This window comes from Corapipo altera, unplaced genomic scaffold (genome assembly GCF_003945725.1).
Source record: "Corapipo altera isolate COAL_440 unplaced genomic scaffold, ASM394572v1 104, whole genome shotgun sequence".
Classification (NCBI taxonomy): domain Eukaryota; kingdom Metazoa; phylum Chordata; class Aves; order Passeriformes; family Pipridae; genus Corapipo; species Corapipo altera.
Genome location: NW_020884920.1, coordinates 4,071,046 through 4,089,877, shown reverse-complemented (window position 1 = coordinate 4,089,877; position 18,832 = coordinate 4,071,046). Strand labels below are relative to the sequence as shown.

Sequence of the window (18,832 nt, the reverse complement as noted above, 5' to 3'; positions counted from 1 at the left end):
GATACTGCCAGCCCCAAGGGGTAAATGTGAGTTAAACCCTTAAAATCACAAGATGGTCTTAAAAATATCCAACTATGAAATTACATTTTATTTTATTATTATTATTATTATTATTATTATTAGACTCTTCAGTCCCTCTGGGTGTTTTCAGGAGTGAGCTGCCAAATTTCTCTCTGCAGGTGGGAGGTTCAGGGTCCTGTCAATTCCAACGGCATCTTCATGTTGAAGAGAGATGATTCCAGCCTGACTGCTGGCTGAGGATCCATGGCTGTGACTTGGGGAAGGTGCCAGGCTGCCTTGCATGGTCTGAGTCTTCAGAGAATCCCAGAACAGTTTGGGTTGGAAGGGACCGTAAAGATCACCTTGTTCCAACCCCCTGCCATGGGCAGGGTCACCTTCCACTAGACCAGGTTACTCAAAGCCCCATCTAACCTGGTCTTGAGTCTTCTCTCCTTCATCAGTCTCTTCTCCTGGGCATGAAGAGCAGATGGAGCTGCCTGGGCAAGGGCCAGAAGCTGGTGCTCTCACTGCTGTGGAGAGTCTTCTGTTCTGGAAGGAAGAGCCAAACCCCTCCGGGAGCCGGAGCACATCCAGCGGTCGGTGCCTGAGAAGCCTCACTCTCTGTGACATTCTCCGTGTCCCTGCAATGCTGCTCCTCCTGTGTTCTGCTGGAAGCACTGCTTTGTCCTTCAAGAAAATTTCTTTTTTGCTTGAATTGAGTATTTTTATTCTTTTTCCCCCCAAAACCCATCTCTGTGTGTCTTTGCAGGCCAGCTCTGGTCCACTGTGGGATGCAGAGGCCAAGCCCTCACCTGACGACTCTGGATGAGTTAAGACACGTGTGGGTGTCCCCACCACGTGGGCTTGTGTGGCTGCAGAGGAGCCGCTGAGCATCCCTGCTGCCGGGAGAACCAGGGAGATTCCTCATTAAAACAATTTGGGAGACGTTCATCCGAACAGAAATCTGAATTTATTCTGCTCGCGCTGCCTCTCCTCCGTCTCCTCTTCCTCAGGCAGCGGAATTTGCTGGTAGGAAAACAGAAAACACAGGGATGTCTGGGGGGCTTTTGGCTGGAAATGGAGGGGGGTGGTGGAAACCCAACGATCTGGTGCCTACTCCACATCCATCCCCTCGCTCCTGTGTCGCCTCCGGCCGCGGTGCCAGGTACCGCTGGCACTGTGGACACCGAACAATCACAACGGTGCCGCGTCCTCGGCGGCCACCGACTCGTCCTGACGGTGATTCTTCCTGTCGTTGCACGTATCGCCTCCTTTCCCCGGGCTTCTCCTCAGCCCCAGCAATGACTTGTCTGAATAATTCAACTGAAAATTCAGGATCGCAAGTAAATACGGTATAATTGCTAACAGCTCCCAGGCAATCCGCTGCCAGAGGGCGGCTAAACTCCCGGTGAATTATTTATCCGCTGTGAATTATTTGCCTGGCCCTGCTACGGAAGAAAAGCTCCTTCCCAACCTTTGCCTGACGAATGGCCTGGCTGGGGGCGACTCTCCGGGTGCTGACTCAGCCCTTTCCCAGCTCCCTGCCGGCTCCTGCTGCCTGCAGCTCCCGCTGCCAGGTGCTTGGGTAATTCCTAAAGCTTTGGGTCACACTGGCAACCTTCGGGGTGGGTTATGAGGGTCTTAATCCTGAACCATCCTGCGGCTGCAGAATTCCATGTCTCCGCCCCTCACTATATGAGGTGGAGTGTCTCTTGTTCGGGGAGATGGAAAGGGCTCCCTGGCTGCACCTCCCACCCCTTTCCTGCCCTGGAAAGAGCAGCTGGTGCAGAGATGGAGTTGGGGATGGTGTCAGAACAGGGATGCAGGCTGGAGAGTTCCTCTGGGATGCTTGCTGGCTTAGATGACATACTACTGAGAAACTGATTTGTGATGATGTCCCTCATCCCGCCCCATCCATGAAGGTGTCCCTTATCCCACTCCTCAGCAAGTACCTCCACATTGAGCCAGGTGCTGGGAGCTCTCTCCTGCCCACAGATGATGGGGTGATGGCCTCTGTGGGCTTGTGGGCATCCCTCTGCCCACTCCTCCCCCCAGGAACAGAGAGAAATGGCCCTCAGAGGTGAGGAGCCGCTGGCCTGGGCTCATCAATCTCCATTTACATCCAAAGAAGAAGGGAAAAAAAAAAAAGAGATTTAGGAGCAAGATCAATACGGAAAGAGCCTGTCTTTTTTTCTTTCCCCTCTGCTCCTCTGGGGGTGGGAAACTCAAGGCAGGTACTGCAAGTAAATCCTCCTGGCTACCTGGATGTAAATCAGGAAGGAGATGATGGATTTATGGGAGCCCAGCCTGATTTACACTCCCGTGTCTGGTCCCTGCAGGTCGGCGCGTGGCCCTGGGGAGGTGAAGTGCCGGATGGGGACTGGAGCCACCTCCTCCTGCAGGCAAGGTGGGACTGGGGGTGGTGTGTGTGGGAGTTTTCTGTACTTTTTAAACCCAGTTCAGGGAATTTAGGACTTTTTGCTTCGCCTCTTTTTTGCTGGAGTTCAGCAAAGTGCATCCGCTCAGAACTGAGTCCCAGATGTCCTGCTGGGGGCTGACTTGGTGGCTTGGTGGAGAAAAAGGTTCTGGCATTGCTCCCAGTGATGCTCTCTCCCCCTCCACCCATCCTCCTGTCCCATCCCAAGAGCCAGTGGGGATTTGCTGTCGGTGCAGTTAGTTTCTCCATGGAAGAGGGGGAGATTTTTCCTTGGAAAAGTCCTTCTCTGAGGACTTTGGAAGGCCCGGGGGTGGCTATGGGAGGTGAGTTGTCTCAGCTCCAGAGCTCCCATTCCCAACCTTCCCATGTCCCTGGCCATGGCAGGTCTGGAGCGGGCACAGGGAGGTGTTGTTATTCCTCTCATGCAGCAGGAAGGATTTCTGCGAGTGCCATAAACCATCACGTGGGCAGAGCCTGGGTGAGCTCTAATTGCTTCTATTTGCATAACGAGGCGAGGCTCAGCATCCTGCTGATATTTGAAAGAGGAAAATCAAAATCAGCTCTAGATAAACAACTCCCCCCCCCCTCCAATCCCTGCCCCCACTCCTAATTTGTGCATTTTCTCCCTTAATGCAGGTTTTTCAGCTCTTTGGTCTCTTCAGAAGCATGGAGACCACCCCCTGGGACTCCTCCCGAGGGAACGTGGGGGCTGGGGAGTGCTACCCCTCTCCTCTGGCTGCGGTGATCTGGGGGCTTTCCCAGGAGCTAGCAGTGAGAGATGTGGTGTTGAGGTGTCTGAACAGGAGCTGGAGAGGATCAGGGTGGGCTCGGGGCTGGAAACACGGAGCCTCAGCTGGAGGCTCTGGGCTTAGTGTGGGAGCGGGTCCTGCTTGGGGGTGGGGCTGTGCAAGGCCAGAGGGGCTGTGGCCAACCTGGGCTGGGGGGTCCCCAAAAGGGAGCCCAGCAGATGTCACTGCAGCCCAGTGTCACTGCAGCCTGGACCTGCCACCTTCTGGGGACCTGCCAGGGGTGGGGTGGGATGGGATGGAATGGGACCCTTCCTCACCTGCAAGCCCCCAGGAAGGGCTTAGGTTGCACCCCACGTGTTGCTGTTTAAGGGGATGCTCCTGCTCTGTGACCCTGAGAGGACCTGGGAGAAGGTCCAGGAGGACCTGGTAAAGGGGGTGACATCCCCTGCCTGTGCTGTGACAGCAGGCTGCCCCCCCCCAGATGTGCTGTCCCTCTGGAAGCCCCTTTCCCTACTCACCCACAGCCCAGTGGACCAGAAGCATCCCTCCTGTCCCCTCGGGTCCCCAGGGTCCTTCAGCCAAACCCAGGTGTCCCTTTGGAGGGCCCTTGAGCATTGCTAACACTTCCTTGGTGCCCAAGGCTTTGTGACCTGTAGGGGCTGTTCTGCTGGTTGGGGTTCCAGGGGATGGAGCCTTGCTCTCTCCAGGCCAGGTAACAGACACCAAGCAGAAACCTGCTGTGTCCCTTCCCTGGGGGACAAGGCAAATGGGCTTCTTCCTCCTCCTCTTCCTCCCCAGCATGAGGGCTGGTGTCCTCTGAACCCTTTGCTGCCCTCTGAGGGAGAAGTGCTGACTCCAGATGTTTCTCTAAATGAGAACCTTCTGCAAACAGTGCTGGATTAGATTTGATTTTTGGGAAGAAATTCTTCCCTGTGAGGGTGGTGAGCCACTGGCACAGGTTGCCCAGAGAAGCTGTGGTTGCCCCATCCCTGGAAGTGTCCAAGGCCAGCTTGGATGGGGGTTTGAGCAACCTGGGATAATGGAAGATGTCCCTGCCCATGACAGGGAGTTGGAATGAGATGATCTTTGGGATTCCTTCCAACTCAAACCACTCTGTGATTCTATGATTTTTACTTTCTTGGCCCACTGGTCTTCAGTGACCTTCAAAATCCCTCCAGCAGCTCTTAAAGGTGGGGGAAGAGAGGGAACAAGATGGGAGGAGAGGTTGTGAGCAGGAGATAGCTGGTCCTTGCAGCACACAGGGGGTGTGTTTGTATGTGTGTGTGCATGGACTTTCTATTGGGCTGATGAAAGGACTGGGAGCTCTTGAAGCTGGAGCCAAGGTGAGTAACCTGTGGCTGTCCCAGGGGTGCTGGGGAGGGGACGGCCTGTTTACTCAGGAGCAGCAGGGATGCTCTGCCAGGAGCTGGGATGTTTGGTAACAGCTTGCCGAGGAAGGGTTGGGATTCAGCATCCCAACCCGTGCTGTGGGGAGGGATGCTGGCCAGGCAGCTCCACTGTCAGCCCCCAAATCGGTGGTCCAGGGGGATGCACTGGCTGGGGGTGCAGGATGTAGGGGGTTTGCCTCCTCACCAGCTCCCTGCAGCTGAGCAGGGGTAGCTGGGGCTGGTCCCTGCTGTGGTGGGATTTTGGTGGAAGGGACAGCCCAGACTCCAGCTGGGAAGCAGTGGCTTTGTGCTGGTCTGGGCAAGGGGTCTCTGTCCCAGGCAAGGGGTCTCTGGTCCCTCCTGCCCCAGCAGCGAGAAGGTTTTTCCTCCTCCTGTGTGGAAAAGAAGCTCCAGCTGCCATCACACAGCTCTTTCTGCCTTGCCTAGGGTCTTGCTTGCACCCCACCTCCAAATTTCCAAGGGCTTCCTGGGCTCTCTTGTCACCCCCATGTTGCATTTGGGATTTGTATTTAATTCTTATTTATCTCTCCATAGGTTTGTCGCTGTCATTGCTGCTGTTCCCAGCTTTCCAGCAGGTTTGCTCTGCAGAGAGCTGCAGGTTGGCTATGAAATATGACAAAGCGTTCATTTAAATGCACACCATGATGTCGGCGAGTCCATTAGGGGAATTAATTTGAATGGTTGGCATTTAATAAACAGCCTCGTCCCTCCTCTCCACACACAACCCTCCCCCCCCCCCTCACCACCGCCGGCATCTTGGAAGGGTTAAAAAGAAACCACATGTGGATATTGGAAGGAGTGGGGAGCAGGTATCTGGGTCTGGGGAAGGGGGGGGGGGAATAATAGAAGAGATCTGGTGTTAGAAGAAGAATTGCAGTTTGTTTTGTTCGCTGTAAAAAAAAAGCACATGTGGAAGGGTTTTGGGTTCACGGGGTGTTTGGTGCATGGAGAAAACAAGGGGGTGAAGGAGGAGGACACGCTCCGGCCGGAGGGTCCCAGCCTGGCTCCGAACACGCCGGGCTGGGGGGAGGCTGAGGGGGCTCCAGGGACGTGGCTCCCCATATGGTGTGTATTACAAGCTCCTTTCTAGTTGTAAAGATTAATTTAAAGCCTTTCTCACCTCCCCCCCGTCCCTCTTCCATTGACAAATGAACATCTGGGCTGAATGCTGCCCAGATCCTAATCAAAGCATTTTTTCCAGGGCCGTTGTCTGCCTTTATGGCTATCTGCTCTTCGGGTGCTCTTGCAGTTCCAATGCACTTGGCAATTCAGCCTGTAAATACCCCTCTCCGGGATTTATGATTCGGGATAATGTGATTTTTCTCTTTGCCTCTGGATTCGTTTGTTTGGTTTAGTTTAACGACATTTCCTTGTCTGTGCATAAGTGAGGGCACGCAGGGAATTTTTTTCCCCTCCCCTCTTTGCAGGGATTTATTAGCAATGAGCAAAAATGGCTTTTTTGGGGGGCTGATGGACACAGCGGGGGGGCCAAAGCCAGCCCTGAATCCGTGATGAGCAACCCCAGTCATCACAAACCATCTGTTTTTTCCTACAGAAAGCTTGTTTTTGAGATTTTACCGAGAAAGCAGCTTTCCACCAAAGAAAAGCCAAGCCCTTTTCACAATGTTTGAGGGCTACTTCATCAGGGAGAGGCAGCAGGAGGCACAGTCCAGTATGGAAAAGCTGTTTGCTCCCCAAAATGAGGCTCGAGAAGCCAAATGAGATGCTTGAAAAACCGTGAGTGCTGCGGCTGGAATCCCATTCCCATCAGACTTGATTTTTCCCCTGCAAGCTCCAGTTTGGGAGTTAAGGGATTAATATATAAAACCTTAGATGTTGAACAGTGTTGGCATGTCCCAGGTGCTGTAGGAAAGGATGGTGCTTGAGATGGGGCAAAAAGGCAGGAAAATCCCTTTAAGGCAAATATAGGGACTCGCAGAGGATGTGGCACTGGGTCCTGTGTTTGTCCCTGTACCTGAAGGGGGAGAGAGCTGGGAAATACAAAGATGATGGGTTTGGGGTACTCTTGCAGAAATTCTGCTCCCTGGACCTGGGCTTCCCTTTCCCTCTGGCAGAATGGCAGGGCCAGTTGTTCATCCCAGTGGATGGTGTGTGACTTCAGTCCATTTAAACCACCACGGAGGGGTCGTGTTTATACAGCAAGTGCGTGGGGTAATGGCACCTGTAATTAAAAACGTTCTCCCAAGTGAAATAAAAAATCACTGTGGTGGAAAGCTCTTGGCTGCTTCTCCTTGGCTCTCCAGGACAAGGTGCAACCTGGATTTTGGTGATGCAGGGCTGGGAATCATCCATCACTGGGACCCTCTCCACCCAGGGATGTCACTGGAGAAGCAGAGATGCAGGTAAATCCCCCATTACAGGCCCTGGGCTTGTTTTTCCTAAGAAACTCTGAATTTCACACAAATACAAGGAGCTGGGATGCAGCAGAGAGATCCCTGAAAGTGAATCTGGGAATATGAAGAGCCAGAGCTGGGCTCACGAGGGGTGTGGGGCTGAGGTGACCCCATCACCGACCCTGGACGAGGGCAACTCCCTGTGCAGAGTTCCAGAGGCAGGGAAACACCTTCTTGAATATCCAGAGGAGGCTCTGGGGTGAATTTTAATTTCTGTTCATTTTTGTTGTTGATTTTTAGAGTGCTTGGCACCTCCTGCCTCTTTTTCATTCCTTTCCTCCTTGATTCCCTCCAAATGAGCAGGAAGCAAGGCTGCTGACCATGGATCTTCCCAGCAATGCCATTGCTGTCCTGTCCATCCCGAGATAAGGGTGAAGTCTGGCATCCATCTGCAGCTGAGCCAGTGCATCCCTGAGGTGAGAGTGGCCACCGGCAGCCCCAGGGAAGAGGTGAGGGGGATTTATGGAATTTCATATCAGCTCTATCTGTGATTGGGTTCATCTCAGTGGGGTGAGCTGGGATGGAGGATTGGATGCTGAGGGGCATTGCGGCCAAGGAGGCTTTTAGGGAAGGGAGAGGAGGGAAGTGGTGTCCGGGAGTGCTGGGGAGCCCTCCTCGATGTCCCCATGGAACAGGACACGATCCCCGGCAGCCGTGTCTCCGACCTCATCCCTATTGCCGTGCGTCGGGAGAGGGCGGCCGCGGCCGGGGCCCCGCGCTGAGCCGCTGCCGAGCAGGGATTTGCAGCTGAACTCTGCCCACAAAGTCGCTCCCAGCCTTTTCTCATTTCTTTCTGGATTTAAGGCAGCTTCCAAATTCCTGCGCAGCCAAATCCTGCCTTAGGGCTGCCAGGAAACACGGCCAGCAACAAGTACGTGCCGTTTCTGTACCCACAACACAGCCAGGGTTGCTGTTATTGTGCGGGTGGTGATGACGGGACGGAGCTCCAGTCCTCCCGGGGATGCGATCCCGTCCCTTCCCGGGCTGCCGCGGGCACCCTGCCCTGGGCGCTGCCTCGGGGCTGCGGCGTCGCCTCCCCTTCATCGCCGCCCTTTTAAAAACCAGAAAAGACACTCCACCCCACCCCAGTTTCCCTAAACTTCACCCGCCGCCCTCCCCGTAACCTCCCACCCAGCGCATGGAAGCTTTATCCACTCCCACTGGGATTTACGGTCCCAGGGACTTCCTGCGCTGCCTGTCATCGCACTCGCCCCTTCCCGCCACCGATAAATCAAACCTGTTTGTTTCGTAGTGCTCCTTCACTAGTTCTTTATTTATTTATGTTTCTGCCGCTGCCTCCCTCCTTCCCTGAGGGTTTTAGGGGACACCATGGGTGCGGGGGGCAGCGGCAGAGCAATGAAGTGCCCCGAGGCCACGGTGAAGGGCACACGTTGGGTCTGCATGTGCACTGTCTGTTCAGGGAAAGGGAGGTCAGGAAAATCTTGCACTGCTCATACAGACTAAACCCCACTTCCCATGTCTAAACAGCACCAGGATGCATCCCCGCATCCTGAGACCCTCCAACGCTTGGGGATTCCATTGAATCCATCCCAGTGTGACCCCAAAGCAGCCTGAGGAAAGCTGGGGGCTGAGGGTGATGCAGTGAGCAGGACTGCACATGCAGCATCCCCACACCAAACATCCTCCCAGCCGTGGTGGGGATGAGGAGCCGGCTCCAGCCAAGCCCACCCATGGGATGCCTGATCTGGTCTTTCCACTGGTGACTCATGGAAAAACTACTTGTTTTGCAGCGGCGCTCGGCATGCCGGGTGATTCTGCCTCTGTGCCTCGCTCGCCTGCCTCTTTTTTTTTTTTGAGGATCATTGGTATGAAAACATTTGAGACCCTGACCTTCCTGCAGAGCTCACCTGAAGGCATTTTCCCTCCTGGATGCGTGCAGGGCTGGCTGTGTAAACCACGCTGCCTGGGAGGCGGCCTGGTCATGCTCCCAGGGTTGAATTTTTTGGGGATTAGTATTTTTCGAGCGGCTCTTATACAACGGCGGAGGAGGCTTGGAGGGTTTCCACCAGCTCCTTGCGTGCCGGTTTCGGCACGTCTGCCAGCGCCGCCGGCTGCACAGGGACCCCCAAGGCTCTCCACGAGGTTTGTGGCACAACCTGGGGTGACAGGGCTGGGGACTCAGCCTGGCTTGCTCTGAGTGTCCCCACTGTCCCCAAGGCCAGGCAGGACAGGGAGAAGTGGGACCTCACTGGCTTCTTGCTGCCTTGGAGGGAGCCAGCAGGATCCACTGGTAGATTTGGGTTGGAACAGTCAAAAATGGGAACGATGCTGATTTATGTGTCAGGTCCCCAGCACTGTGCTGCTTCCCACATACTGACCTTTCACCTCTTTTTCCCCAAATCCTTCAGAGGGCAGGGATGGAGCACGGCCCTTTCCCAGTGGGACCAGCACATCCCAGACCCAGCTGGTTACAGCAGGAGTCTGGGCCAGCTCTGTATTTAACTAAATTTGCTTTTTTTAACGCTTTTTCTTGGAAACCAGCATGGAGAAGGATGTTCCTTGGTGCTCATCCCTGTTTATCAAACCTTCACCCTCTCCTTGCAGAGCACTGACCGTGCCACTGCTCTCTGGAAAGCACATTAGTAATTTTTTTCTGGGGGGAGGGGGTAATGGTTTGGTTTGGATTCTGGGATGGAAAATCATTTCCAACCCCCAAATTAGAAACAGAATAATAATAAAGCGTGTTGTTTTGGAGGGGACGGTGTGTGTCATCCCACAGCAATGAGAAACTTGTGCTGGAGAGGAGCAAAGAGCTGTGATTTATTTTTTTAACGCTCCCCAAAGGACTGACGTGGCTCTGGGATGCTGCTCCCACTGTCTCGTACCCGTGGATGGGAATGGCCTGATTGTTGTGGGCAGGGGACACCCATGGGTGGGTGTCCTTACCATGGGTGGGGGGCTCTATCACCCTGTTTTGTTGTCCTTATGCTTGGTTTCTTGGAGGAAAGGGGATTGTGCCGTGTGGTTTTCTGCCCTGCCCTTCCCCAAGGAGTTGAGATGGAGAGCTGATGTTCAGGGATGGGACAAGAGCCAATGTTTTGCCATGCTGGGCTGGGGGGAGGCATGAGCAGGTGATGCTTTCTCCTTGGGATTTTATTTTTTCAGTGTGGTGGATTAGAGTGATTTCACTGTGGATTGCTCTCTCTATGGTCTCTCTCCCCCCCAAAAAACATCAGGTCCTATCAAAACTGGGTCAGACTCTTGGAATAGGAAGTCATGCTGGGACAGTAGCTAGTCCTGCCTGGGATGGGTTCATCCCTGTGTCACACAGCATTGCCAAAAAACCCTTAAAAATAACATTTTAAAAATTGCAAGTGGTTCTCCCTACTCGTGGGAGCAGTGACTACTCAGGGGGCCAAAACCCAGCGCAAAGGCTGAATTCCTGTGTAGAGGAGCCTTCATTCCACTATATTTCTCTCCCTATTGGGTCTAACATCTTGTACACTCAAAACCTGTGCCGGAGCTGGGGTGCCCAGTCTGCCTTTGGGGTGCCCCCAGGGTGGGTTTTAGGGTGAGTGTTCTGTGTGGAGCCAGTTCCTGGGATTTAATAAGACACTTATCGTATGTTAAATATCAAGGGCTGATAGGAAACATGTGTCCTGAGGATTAACAGCCGTGTAAAAGATAAAGCCCTGAGTTAAACCCCCAAACAGCGTGTTTCAAATAACCCTCTGTGCCTGCAAAGTGGGGTAACCAGGAGTGGGATGGGGAAGGTACAATGTGTATCACAGATCAGAGCTCCCCAAAATCCTTGGGATGGGGTTGGGACTGGGTTTTCTCCCAGCAAGGTGATGTCCAGGGATGCCGGATAGCACAGGGGTGACGTCAGCTCCTTCTTCCCCCATTTCTTCCTCCCTTTCCACCTCTCCCCCTTCTTGTAATGTTTTTTTTCCTTTTTTTTTTTTTTCCCAGGCCCCAATTTCTCCCCTGTCGAGGCAAACGCTTTGGCTAATTAGCAAAACGTGTCAAAGAAAATGATTAATGTCCCGGGAGGAGGCTGAGCTGCCTTTGTGCCGGCATTGCCTGACTTCTGCTCTTAAAGGTTTTATTAAAAGATAAGGGAGCTCGTGACGGGTGAGCAAAGCATGTGCTTCCCTGGGTGTTAAAGGGTCGGAGAAGGGGGGGATGTGGGGCAGATCGGGGTCACCCTCGGAGGGAGAGGTGAGGGCTCGTGTTTCTCTGCCTCTGTGCTCGACTGTCACCGTGGTGTCTGGCCTTGGCAGGGGAAAGGACTTTAAAAAAATGGCTGAATGCCTCCTTTATTCTTCCAGGGGCAGGTAATTCAATCTCGCCAGCCAGGTTATGAATGTTGCTGTGTTACAGGGTTCTGTGTGCTCGGGGGCCTCAGGGGGTCCCGGGGAGGGGGTGCTCAGGGTGGGCATCCCAAGTTGTGGTGATGGGGCACTGGGGATTGGGCACAGCTGGGCTCCTGCCCAGGGCAGAGGTGGCAGCAGGGACAGAGGTGCTCAGGCACGTGTTTGCTGGACTCTGTGGACACAGAGGTGCCCGTGGCTGGGCTTGAGCCCTGTGGGACATCCCTGACACTGTTTGCTGTGGGCTGAAACCCTCCATCCCAGCTGCCTCCTGGGGATCCTGGGGCTGGGTGGGCAGCAGAGGCACAGGAGGGAATCTGAGGCATGGTCCCAATGGGCTCCTTCCAGGACCACTGTACGCAGCATCCAACTGTCCTCAGCTGTCTGGGTCTGGGCATGTTTTCAGCAACCTCCAAAGCACGACCAATTCAGCAGCCCCCAAAATATACTCCCTGCAATCTGAACCCCTGCAACTCCCTCCCCCAAACCAACAGCCCTTGCAGAAGGGTCTTACAAAAGGCAAAATCTACCCGGCAGCTGCCACTGCAGGGTCACACAAACCAGAGCTGGCAGTGCCATGGCATCCCTGTGCCATGCCAAAATCCCAGGTAGGATATCGACCCTGGGAGCAGGGAGAGGACGAAGGTGGTGGGACCTCCTCCACCAGCACACTGGTTATTTTATTATATCTTGAGTGATTCCCAAACCCAGCAGACATTTGTCTGCAGCCACAGAGGCCTGAGACACTCGGTGCATGTCAGAGGGGTTTTGGGAGGGGGCACTGCTGGCAGGAGCCTCGGAGGGGGGGCTGCAGGAGCTGCTCCGTGAGGTTTTCCTCCACCAAACAGACCTCTGGGCTTAATAAGCTATTTGTAAAACTGGCTGTGGATAAACAAGAGGCCGTGTGTGAGGCTGGAGGCGGCCTCGCAGGGCTCCGCCGCACGGGGTGGGACCTCAGCACAGAAATATTTTCAAGATAAACAGAGGAAAATGAGTCCTGGAGGAGGCTGGAGCCACTGGCAGCAGCACACAGCTCCTCTCCGGCATATTTCGGGGCAGGAACTTGGCTTTCTGCAGTGCTGCAGCTGAAAGATGCCTTTTTTTTTTTTTTTTTTTTTTTTTTTTTTGCCTTTGAAGGGAACCTCTCGTGCTGCTGATTCAGAAATAAACCTGAGGAGTGGTTGGCAGTGAAGGCAGTGGTGAGGAGACGTGCAGAGCCCGGGGCTTGCAGGGGAGTTCTGGGGTGAGGGTGAGGAGCTGGGATGGAGGGCTGCTGGTGCAGGTCCTCCTTGGGGCAGAGCTGCCTTCCCTGAGGGACCCCTGGGCTGAGGTGGCAATATTGGGAGTTGGGGTTGTTCAGCCTGGAGAGGAGAAAGCTCTGAGGAGACCTTAAAGCCCCTTCCAGTGCCTAAAGGGGCTCCAAGAGCTGGAGAGGGACTTTGGACAAGGGCCTGGAAGGACGGGAAAAGGGAGAATGGCTTCCCAGTGCCAGAGGGCAGGGTTAGATGGGATACTGGGGAGAAATTCCTCCCTGTGAGGGTGGTGAGGCACTTACACAGGTTCTCCAGGGAAGCTGTGGCTGCCTCATCCCTGGGACTGTTTAAGGCCAGGTTGGATGGGACTTGGAGCAACCTGGGATAGTGGAAGATGTCCCTGTCCATGGCAGGGGGTGGGACTGAAATGGTCTTTATGGTCCCTTCCAACCCAACCCATTCTGTGATTTCATCGCTCCAACAAGAGCAGCAGATCCTCCTTGCCTGGCTGCTGGTGCCTCCATCAGCTCCTCCGTTCCCCAGCACAGGCAGAGGCAGTGCAGGGGTGCCCAGGGCAGGATATGGGCATTGCCCTGCCCTCTGCCAGGATGGAGCTCAGGAAATGGGCTGGGCTCCAGCCTTCTATCCCTTCTACCCCTCTTCATCCTCTCTACCCCCTCCAGTCCTCCATCCCACCATCCCTCCATCCCTGGGCCATGGGGTTTGGCGCTGGTTTCCTTCTTCCCTGTTCTGTGCTTGGTCTGGAAACTGCAGCCGGGGCTGGGTTTGCTTGGGGCTGAGCTCAGCTTGGGGCACCGGGGCTGGGACCCGCCGCAGCCTCGGCAGCCGAGATCTCCCAGTGTATCTCTCCCTCTCTTCCCCACCCCCAGCAAATTTAATTAAAAGTCATTCAGATTCCTTTGAAAGAAAATGTCATCCGTCGACACAATTACACTTTAACTAACCAAAGCTGTTACAGTTCCTATATATATTGGAATCAGGCTGTCGTTATTAGTTCTAAGTAAGTAATTTATTCCCATTATTGTGTTCAAATTACAGGATATTACCCCCTGGGGAAATAATCCTGTTATTTGAAATGTAAAAAAGAATTCACATGGACAACAATAGATTCTTAAATGAACCCAACAACAGTCCCCAATCCCAGTGCGGCATCACTTGACTCAGATAGGAAAATATAAAGTTTCTTTTAAAAAGGTTTCTTTTCTCCTCTCTTTCGCTTCTCTTGCTCCAGTGGAGGTAAATCGAGCTTCTCCTCTTCTTCATAAGCCTCAATTTATTGAGGGAATCCTGGATGTGAAGGAATTTTGTGGGGAGCATGGGAGAGTTGGGGCATATATATATATATATATATATGTATATATGGGTGTCCCTCCTTATTGTGGTGGTGGGAGCCCCTGGATGGTGGGATGCAAGTGCCTGGCACAGCCCGGGGGGGGGGGGTTTCTGGTGGAGCTGGGAACCATTGGCTTCCTCCAGCAAAGAGCTGCTGAGGATCCTTGGAAACATTGTTCCCTTGATCAAGATCTTCAGTGCAGGCAAATAACAGCTCCTCTCTGCAACACCCAAACATAAGCAACTAATTTGGACCACCGAAAGGAAAAAGGGGGAGGGGAAAAAAAAAAAGAAAAAAAAGAAAAGAGAAAGAAAGAGGAGGAAGAGGGAGGGGAGGGAAGAAAATCAGATACACTTGTAACCTGATTACAACAGCCAGCTATGTGTGCAAAATCACAATGCAGCTCTATAATTAAATCTCTCTTTCCCCCTCCTGCCGAGCTCTTTCCTCTAACAGGCACGGTACAAAAACAGTCGTTAGGACATCAAATTCCAGCTCCGACAAGAGGGGGCTTTTTTGTCTATAGCTGCTCGGCTCGTCTTTAAGGAAATAATAATTATAAGCCCAGAGCCGCTGGCTGACGAGCTTTGTGGAGCAGAAAGGGCTTGTTTTGTCCAACCGCCCCTTCCCCCTTGCAGAGGACTGGGGTGATGGGAAAAGAGATGGGATAGCCCTGGGAGCCAGCCATGGACACCCCTCCTTGTGCTGGGGCTTGGGGGGGGAAACACTGGGGTCTGACAAGATGCTTGGAGCCACAGATACCTCTTCCCCTCCTGCCCTGCTGAATCCATCTCACGTGTTTTAGCAGTTTGGTACCTGGTGCAGGGCACTCCCAGCTGGGTTTGGTTGTTTGGGGGTGCACAAAGTACCCGTGAGGAGCCAGCGGCTTCCTGGACTCAGGGAAAACTCCTGCCACGACATCAAGGGCTTCTCCTCTGCCTGGCACTTGACTGTTCCATAGGGCAGTCCCAGGGCGATGGAGGGATGCTGTGGATGGGGCTGATTCAACAGACCCCAAAGAGAGCAGGGAAGGGACTCCCCCAGAGTGGTGGCTACAGGGAGGGCAGTGCTGGCAGCCTTGCCCCAGTCCTGCCTGTTGATGACTTTGATTTACTCCCGTTTGTCACAGTGGGCTATTCCCATCCCTGTGACACCCAGCACGTGCTTTTCCTGGCAGCTGCGGGCTGGATTCAGCCTTAGGGACACAGTTCCTTGCGGGCAGGTTCCTGCTTGCTTCTTTGGGGTATTTTTGGGAACAGGTTTTGCATCCCATCTACTTCTCTGCTGCGAGTCAGGGAGGGTGTGTTGGAGTTCCGTGCAGTGACGGCAGGTTGGGTGCCAACAACTCACAGCACGGTGGGGAGGGCGAAGGAAAGAGCCTGGCAAAAGGGGACCCCAAAATGGGTCCCAGTGTGGGAGATGACTACCAGAGAGGCAGGATTTATCCGTCACACCTTGTCGAGGTATCCGGCACGTGCCAGAGAGCACAACTGAGGGCGGGCACAGGCTTTGCAACACGACATGGAAATTCGGATGCTGTTCCACTAAAGCTGTGCATGTTTGGGTTTAATGGCAATTAACAGCTGTTAAAAGGTGAAAGATCTACTCTGCTAACACCCAGTGCTTCTGGTGCCTCTCATGAAGGGATTTGAAAATGCATTTTCGAGTGTTAATTTTAAGCCACGATAATGTACCCTGGGGAGGTGGATGGGCTTACCCTGTTTTCAGAAGGGGAAGCTGAAGCAGGACAGGGCACGGTGTGGGGACGGACATTCAATACCTGCAGTGTGGTGAAATCCATGCCTGGCTCTGGAAGAGGGATGGGACTAAACCAGGGACCAGCTGGCAACATCAGTGCAGTTTCCACCAGCATTCCCCAGGTCTTTTACTTTGGGGGGAGATTAACTCGGTGCAAAACCAAAGGCACTCACGAGCTTAACCTTCAGCAGGACCCTCGTGCTGGGGGGGCACGTAGGAAATCGTCTTTCCCTGGGAGATGCTGCAAATCTGGATTTTCCAGTTCCTGGAGGGCTCTGCTTGTTTAAATTAGAAGCAGATAGGAGAGGTGAATTTTAAGAAGGACAGAGCAAAGGCACACAAGTATGCAGTTAACTTCTAAACTTCTTTCTCTGGCTCTCCCGCTGAGTAAATGCTTTAGGAGCTTCAAACCACAGCTTTTAATATCTCCTCAACATGCCCCACGATTCCTTCCCCCCTGTCAAAACGGCGAGAGCAGCTGTGAATATTTTCCATTTTAAAATGTTTTGTATGCATACGAAAGTACCTGCAGCTCCTGTGGGCCGGGCTACGGAGAACTGCTGAAGCCAAGGGTATCTATTTTATATTGAACCTCAAAATAGCACATGCTCCTGCCTCTCGCTCGCCCGTGTCCTGCATCCAGGAGGGTATTTTTGATACAGCTGGCAGATCAAGGGAAAAATCCCCAATTTACTCTGTTGATGTAGAAGGTCTTGTCATTCGGGGCTCAGCGTTCCTGTTCACCTGGGTGGAGGAATGTTTTAAACTCTTGAATGCAGAACCTGTAATACTGGGCTGTTATATGGGGACTGCAGTTTTGGGGAGGTTTCCCATGCACGTTCCTCCATTAAACCACGTTTTTTCCACTGAAAGGTGTAGCTGCCGTTTCTGTGCCTTACGACCAATTTAGCAGCCGGTTTGTAGCCAAAAAACACAGGCAATAATTACAGCTTTGGGGTTCGTGCTCCTTTCAAAGCTCTCTATGGGTTGTGCATGTCAGCCCTCTTCCTTGCCTATTTTTTTCCCCTGATCTTGGATGAAAAAAGCTTATTATCGTGTAAAAGAGGGAAAAAAGCCCCAAACCCAACCTGATGTATCCAAGATCCAGTCTAACTGTGACAAAATCCCGGTACCAGGGGTTTGGTGGAGGTTATGAAAAGCAAAGGGCACCCAGCACGGGGCAGGTCCTGGCACCAGGGGTCCCAGTTTGGGATTTTGAGGGGGGAAGGGAGCGTGCAGGTGGCAGAGCAAGGAAACAGGATGGGACTGTGCCAACACACCCACCCTCCTGTGCTGGACAAGGCAAAAAAAAGACATCGGACTTTATTTGGACTTGAAAATCAGACTGTGGGTTGGGGGATGTTTGGCTTTACAAACCCCAGAGCTGCGGGGATCAGAACTGCTGTGGACTGGGGAGGGAGGGGGCACCAACCACATCCCTGTGCACCCCCCAGCCCTTCTCCCTTCTTCCCTGCTCCGGTGGGGCAATGGGAGCAGAGCCCAGACAGTGGGAGGATGCTGCAGCCTCCAGCTGCTGCCCAGTTTGAGTACAGGCCCTGGGGGGGGGGAGTGGGGAATTTCTTGGGGTCCCCCCACCCCATGCAAAGCCCACAGCCAGGCTGAGCGCAGGGGTTTATAATCAGCCAGGATTTATGGAGAAAAACAAAATCCCAAGCTGTTCTGGTCATTAATCAGAAATTCCTTGCTCGGTTCCTGAGCTGTTTCTCTGGGGATCTTCTCGTGGGGACCCTCCACCCCACAGCCCCCCCCCCTCCCCCGTGGATGGCAGCTCTTTCCTTGCAGGCAAGGGCCTGGGGTGGGGACAGACCCCAAGCTTTGGAATTAACCAAACCCCCAACGATGAATAAATCCCCATGAATTCATTGGAGTAAACCCCAGTAGGGACCCCCTTGCCTTCAGATCCCACCTCTGTCCCCACAGCGTTTTATTGGGGGTTTTTATCTGGGGGGGGGTTTCTTTGGGGGGATGGGACCCTGCTGTCGGACTTGGTTCTGCTTTTAAGATGTGGGGAAGGAACGAAATCAGGGCAAAGCTTTTTTGCCGACGCGTTGGGATCGTTGCCGTCCGTGTTTTAATGTGATTTATGCCTGGATTTCTAAATCCAGCCGCTGACTGCACGCTTTAAATATAGCTCCAAAAACACCCTGGAAACGTGTAGTAAGCACGTTAAAAACGGCGGGCGGAAGGGATGCACAGCACCCCCGGCTGTGGATGGGGAGCACGGGGGGGTTTACTGGGGTAAAAAGGGGATTTTGGGGGGAGGTCCCAGCAGATGGGGATGGGGGTCCCAGTGGGGTCTGTGCCCAGCCCGCGGGTGCAAAGTTGAGCGCTGGGTTGGCGATGAGGGGGTGTGTCCCCCCTCCCCCAAACGTTGGCAGCCCCCCAAAACGGGGTTGGGAGGTATCAGTTTGCTTTGCCTCCCACGTTTCCAGACAGTCCCCCTCTCCGTCCCAGATTCCCACCCCCCCCGTCCTACCTGAATGCCGGGAGGGGGGACAATGCCCGGTGCGGGGCTGGGGGCTGTGAGCTCCGCAGGGCTCCACTGCCTCCTGCGGGGACGGAGGGCGGCCATAGGGAATTTCGTGATCGTCCGGGGGGGGGGCGAAGAGAGGAAACAAATGGGAAAAAAAGAGGGGAAAAAAAAAGGAAGAAAAAACCCGCCAAAACAAAACAAACAAACCAAAACAAACAAACAAAAAAAAAAAAAAAAGGAAAAATGGAGAATAAAAGGAGGGTGGAGGGAAAATAAAGAAAATTAAGGAAAAAGCACAACTGGAGAGACGGAGGAGCGGAGCCGGGTGCGCAGGGCGGGCGGGGGTGCCCCCTCCCCGGGGGGGGGGGCGAGGGGCGGCCCGGGGGCGGGCGGCACCGTGGGAACCTGCCGGGAGCCCGGGGCACCGGGATCGGGATGAAGGGATGGGAAGAGGGACAACGCGGTGCGGCTTCTCGCTGGACACCCTCCCCTTTCCCCCCTCCCCCCCGCCCCGATATTATTTTTAACAAAAATGGGTATTTTTGGAGAAAGCGCCGTTTGCGGCAAAGCTTTGCAGGGAGAATGTGGGAGCGGCCGCCCCCCCCCCTCCCCCCCCGGCCCAAATTCCAT

General features: G+C 53.8%; 1 protein-coding gene across 4 annotated transcripts in view; it reads left to right on the top strand.

Annotated features, from left to right (window-relative positions):
• Positions 1–1,037: 1,037 nt before the first annotated feature.
• Positions 1,038–18,832, top strand: part of LOC113953525 — an 18,560-nt gene continuing 765 nt past the window's right edge. The window contains exons 1-7 of one of the 4 annotated variants that reach the window (XR_003529898.1): positions 1,038–1,261; positions 2,340–2,407; positions 3,074–3,258; positions 5,130–5,193; positions 7,313–7,458; positions 10,943–11,104; positions 12,481–12,586. Coding sequence is in view for 1 of the 4 variants with exons in the window: in XM_027656756.1 (XP_027512557.1) it covers positions 1,488–1,585; positions 2,340–2,407; positions 3,074–3,258; positions 5,130–5,193; positions 7,313–7,458 (561 nt within the window). In the remaining 3 variants the exon portion in view is untranslated. Of the gene's footprint in view, positions 1,586–2,339; positions 2,408–3,073; positions 3,259–4,243; positions 4,530–5,129; positions 7,459–10,942; positions 11,105–12,480; positions 12,587–18,832 lie in introns of those variants that run through there. The other 3 variants (XR_003529899.1, XM_027656756.1, XR_003529900.1) reach the window with 3 other exon arrangements.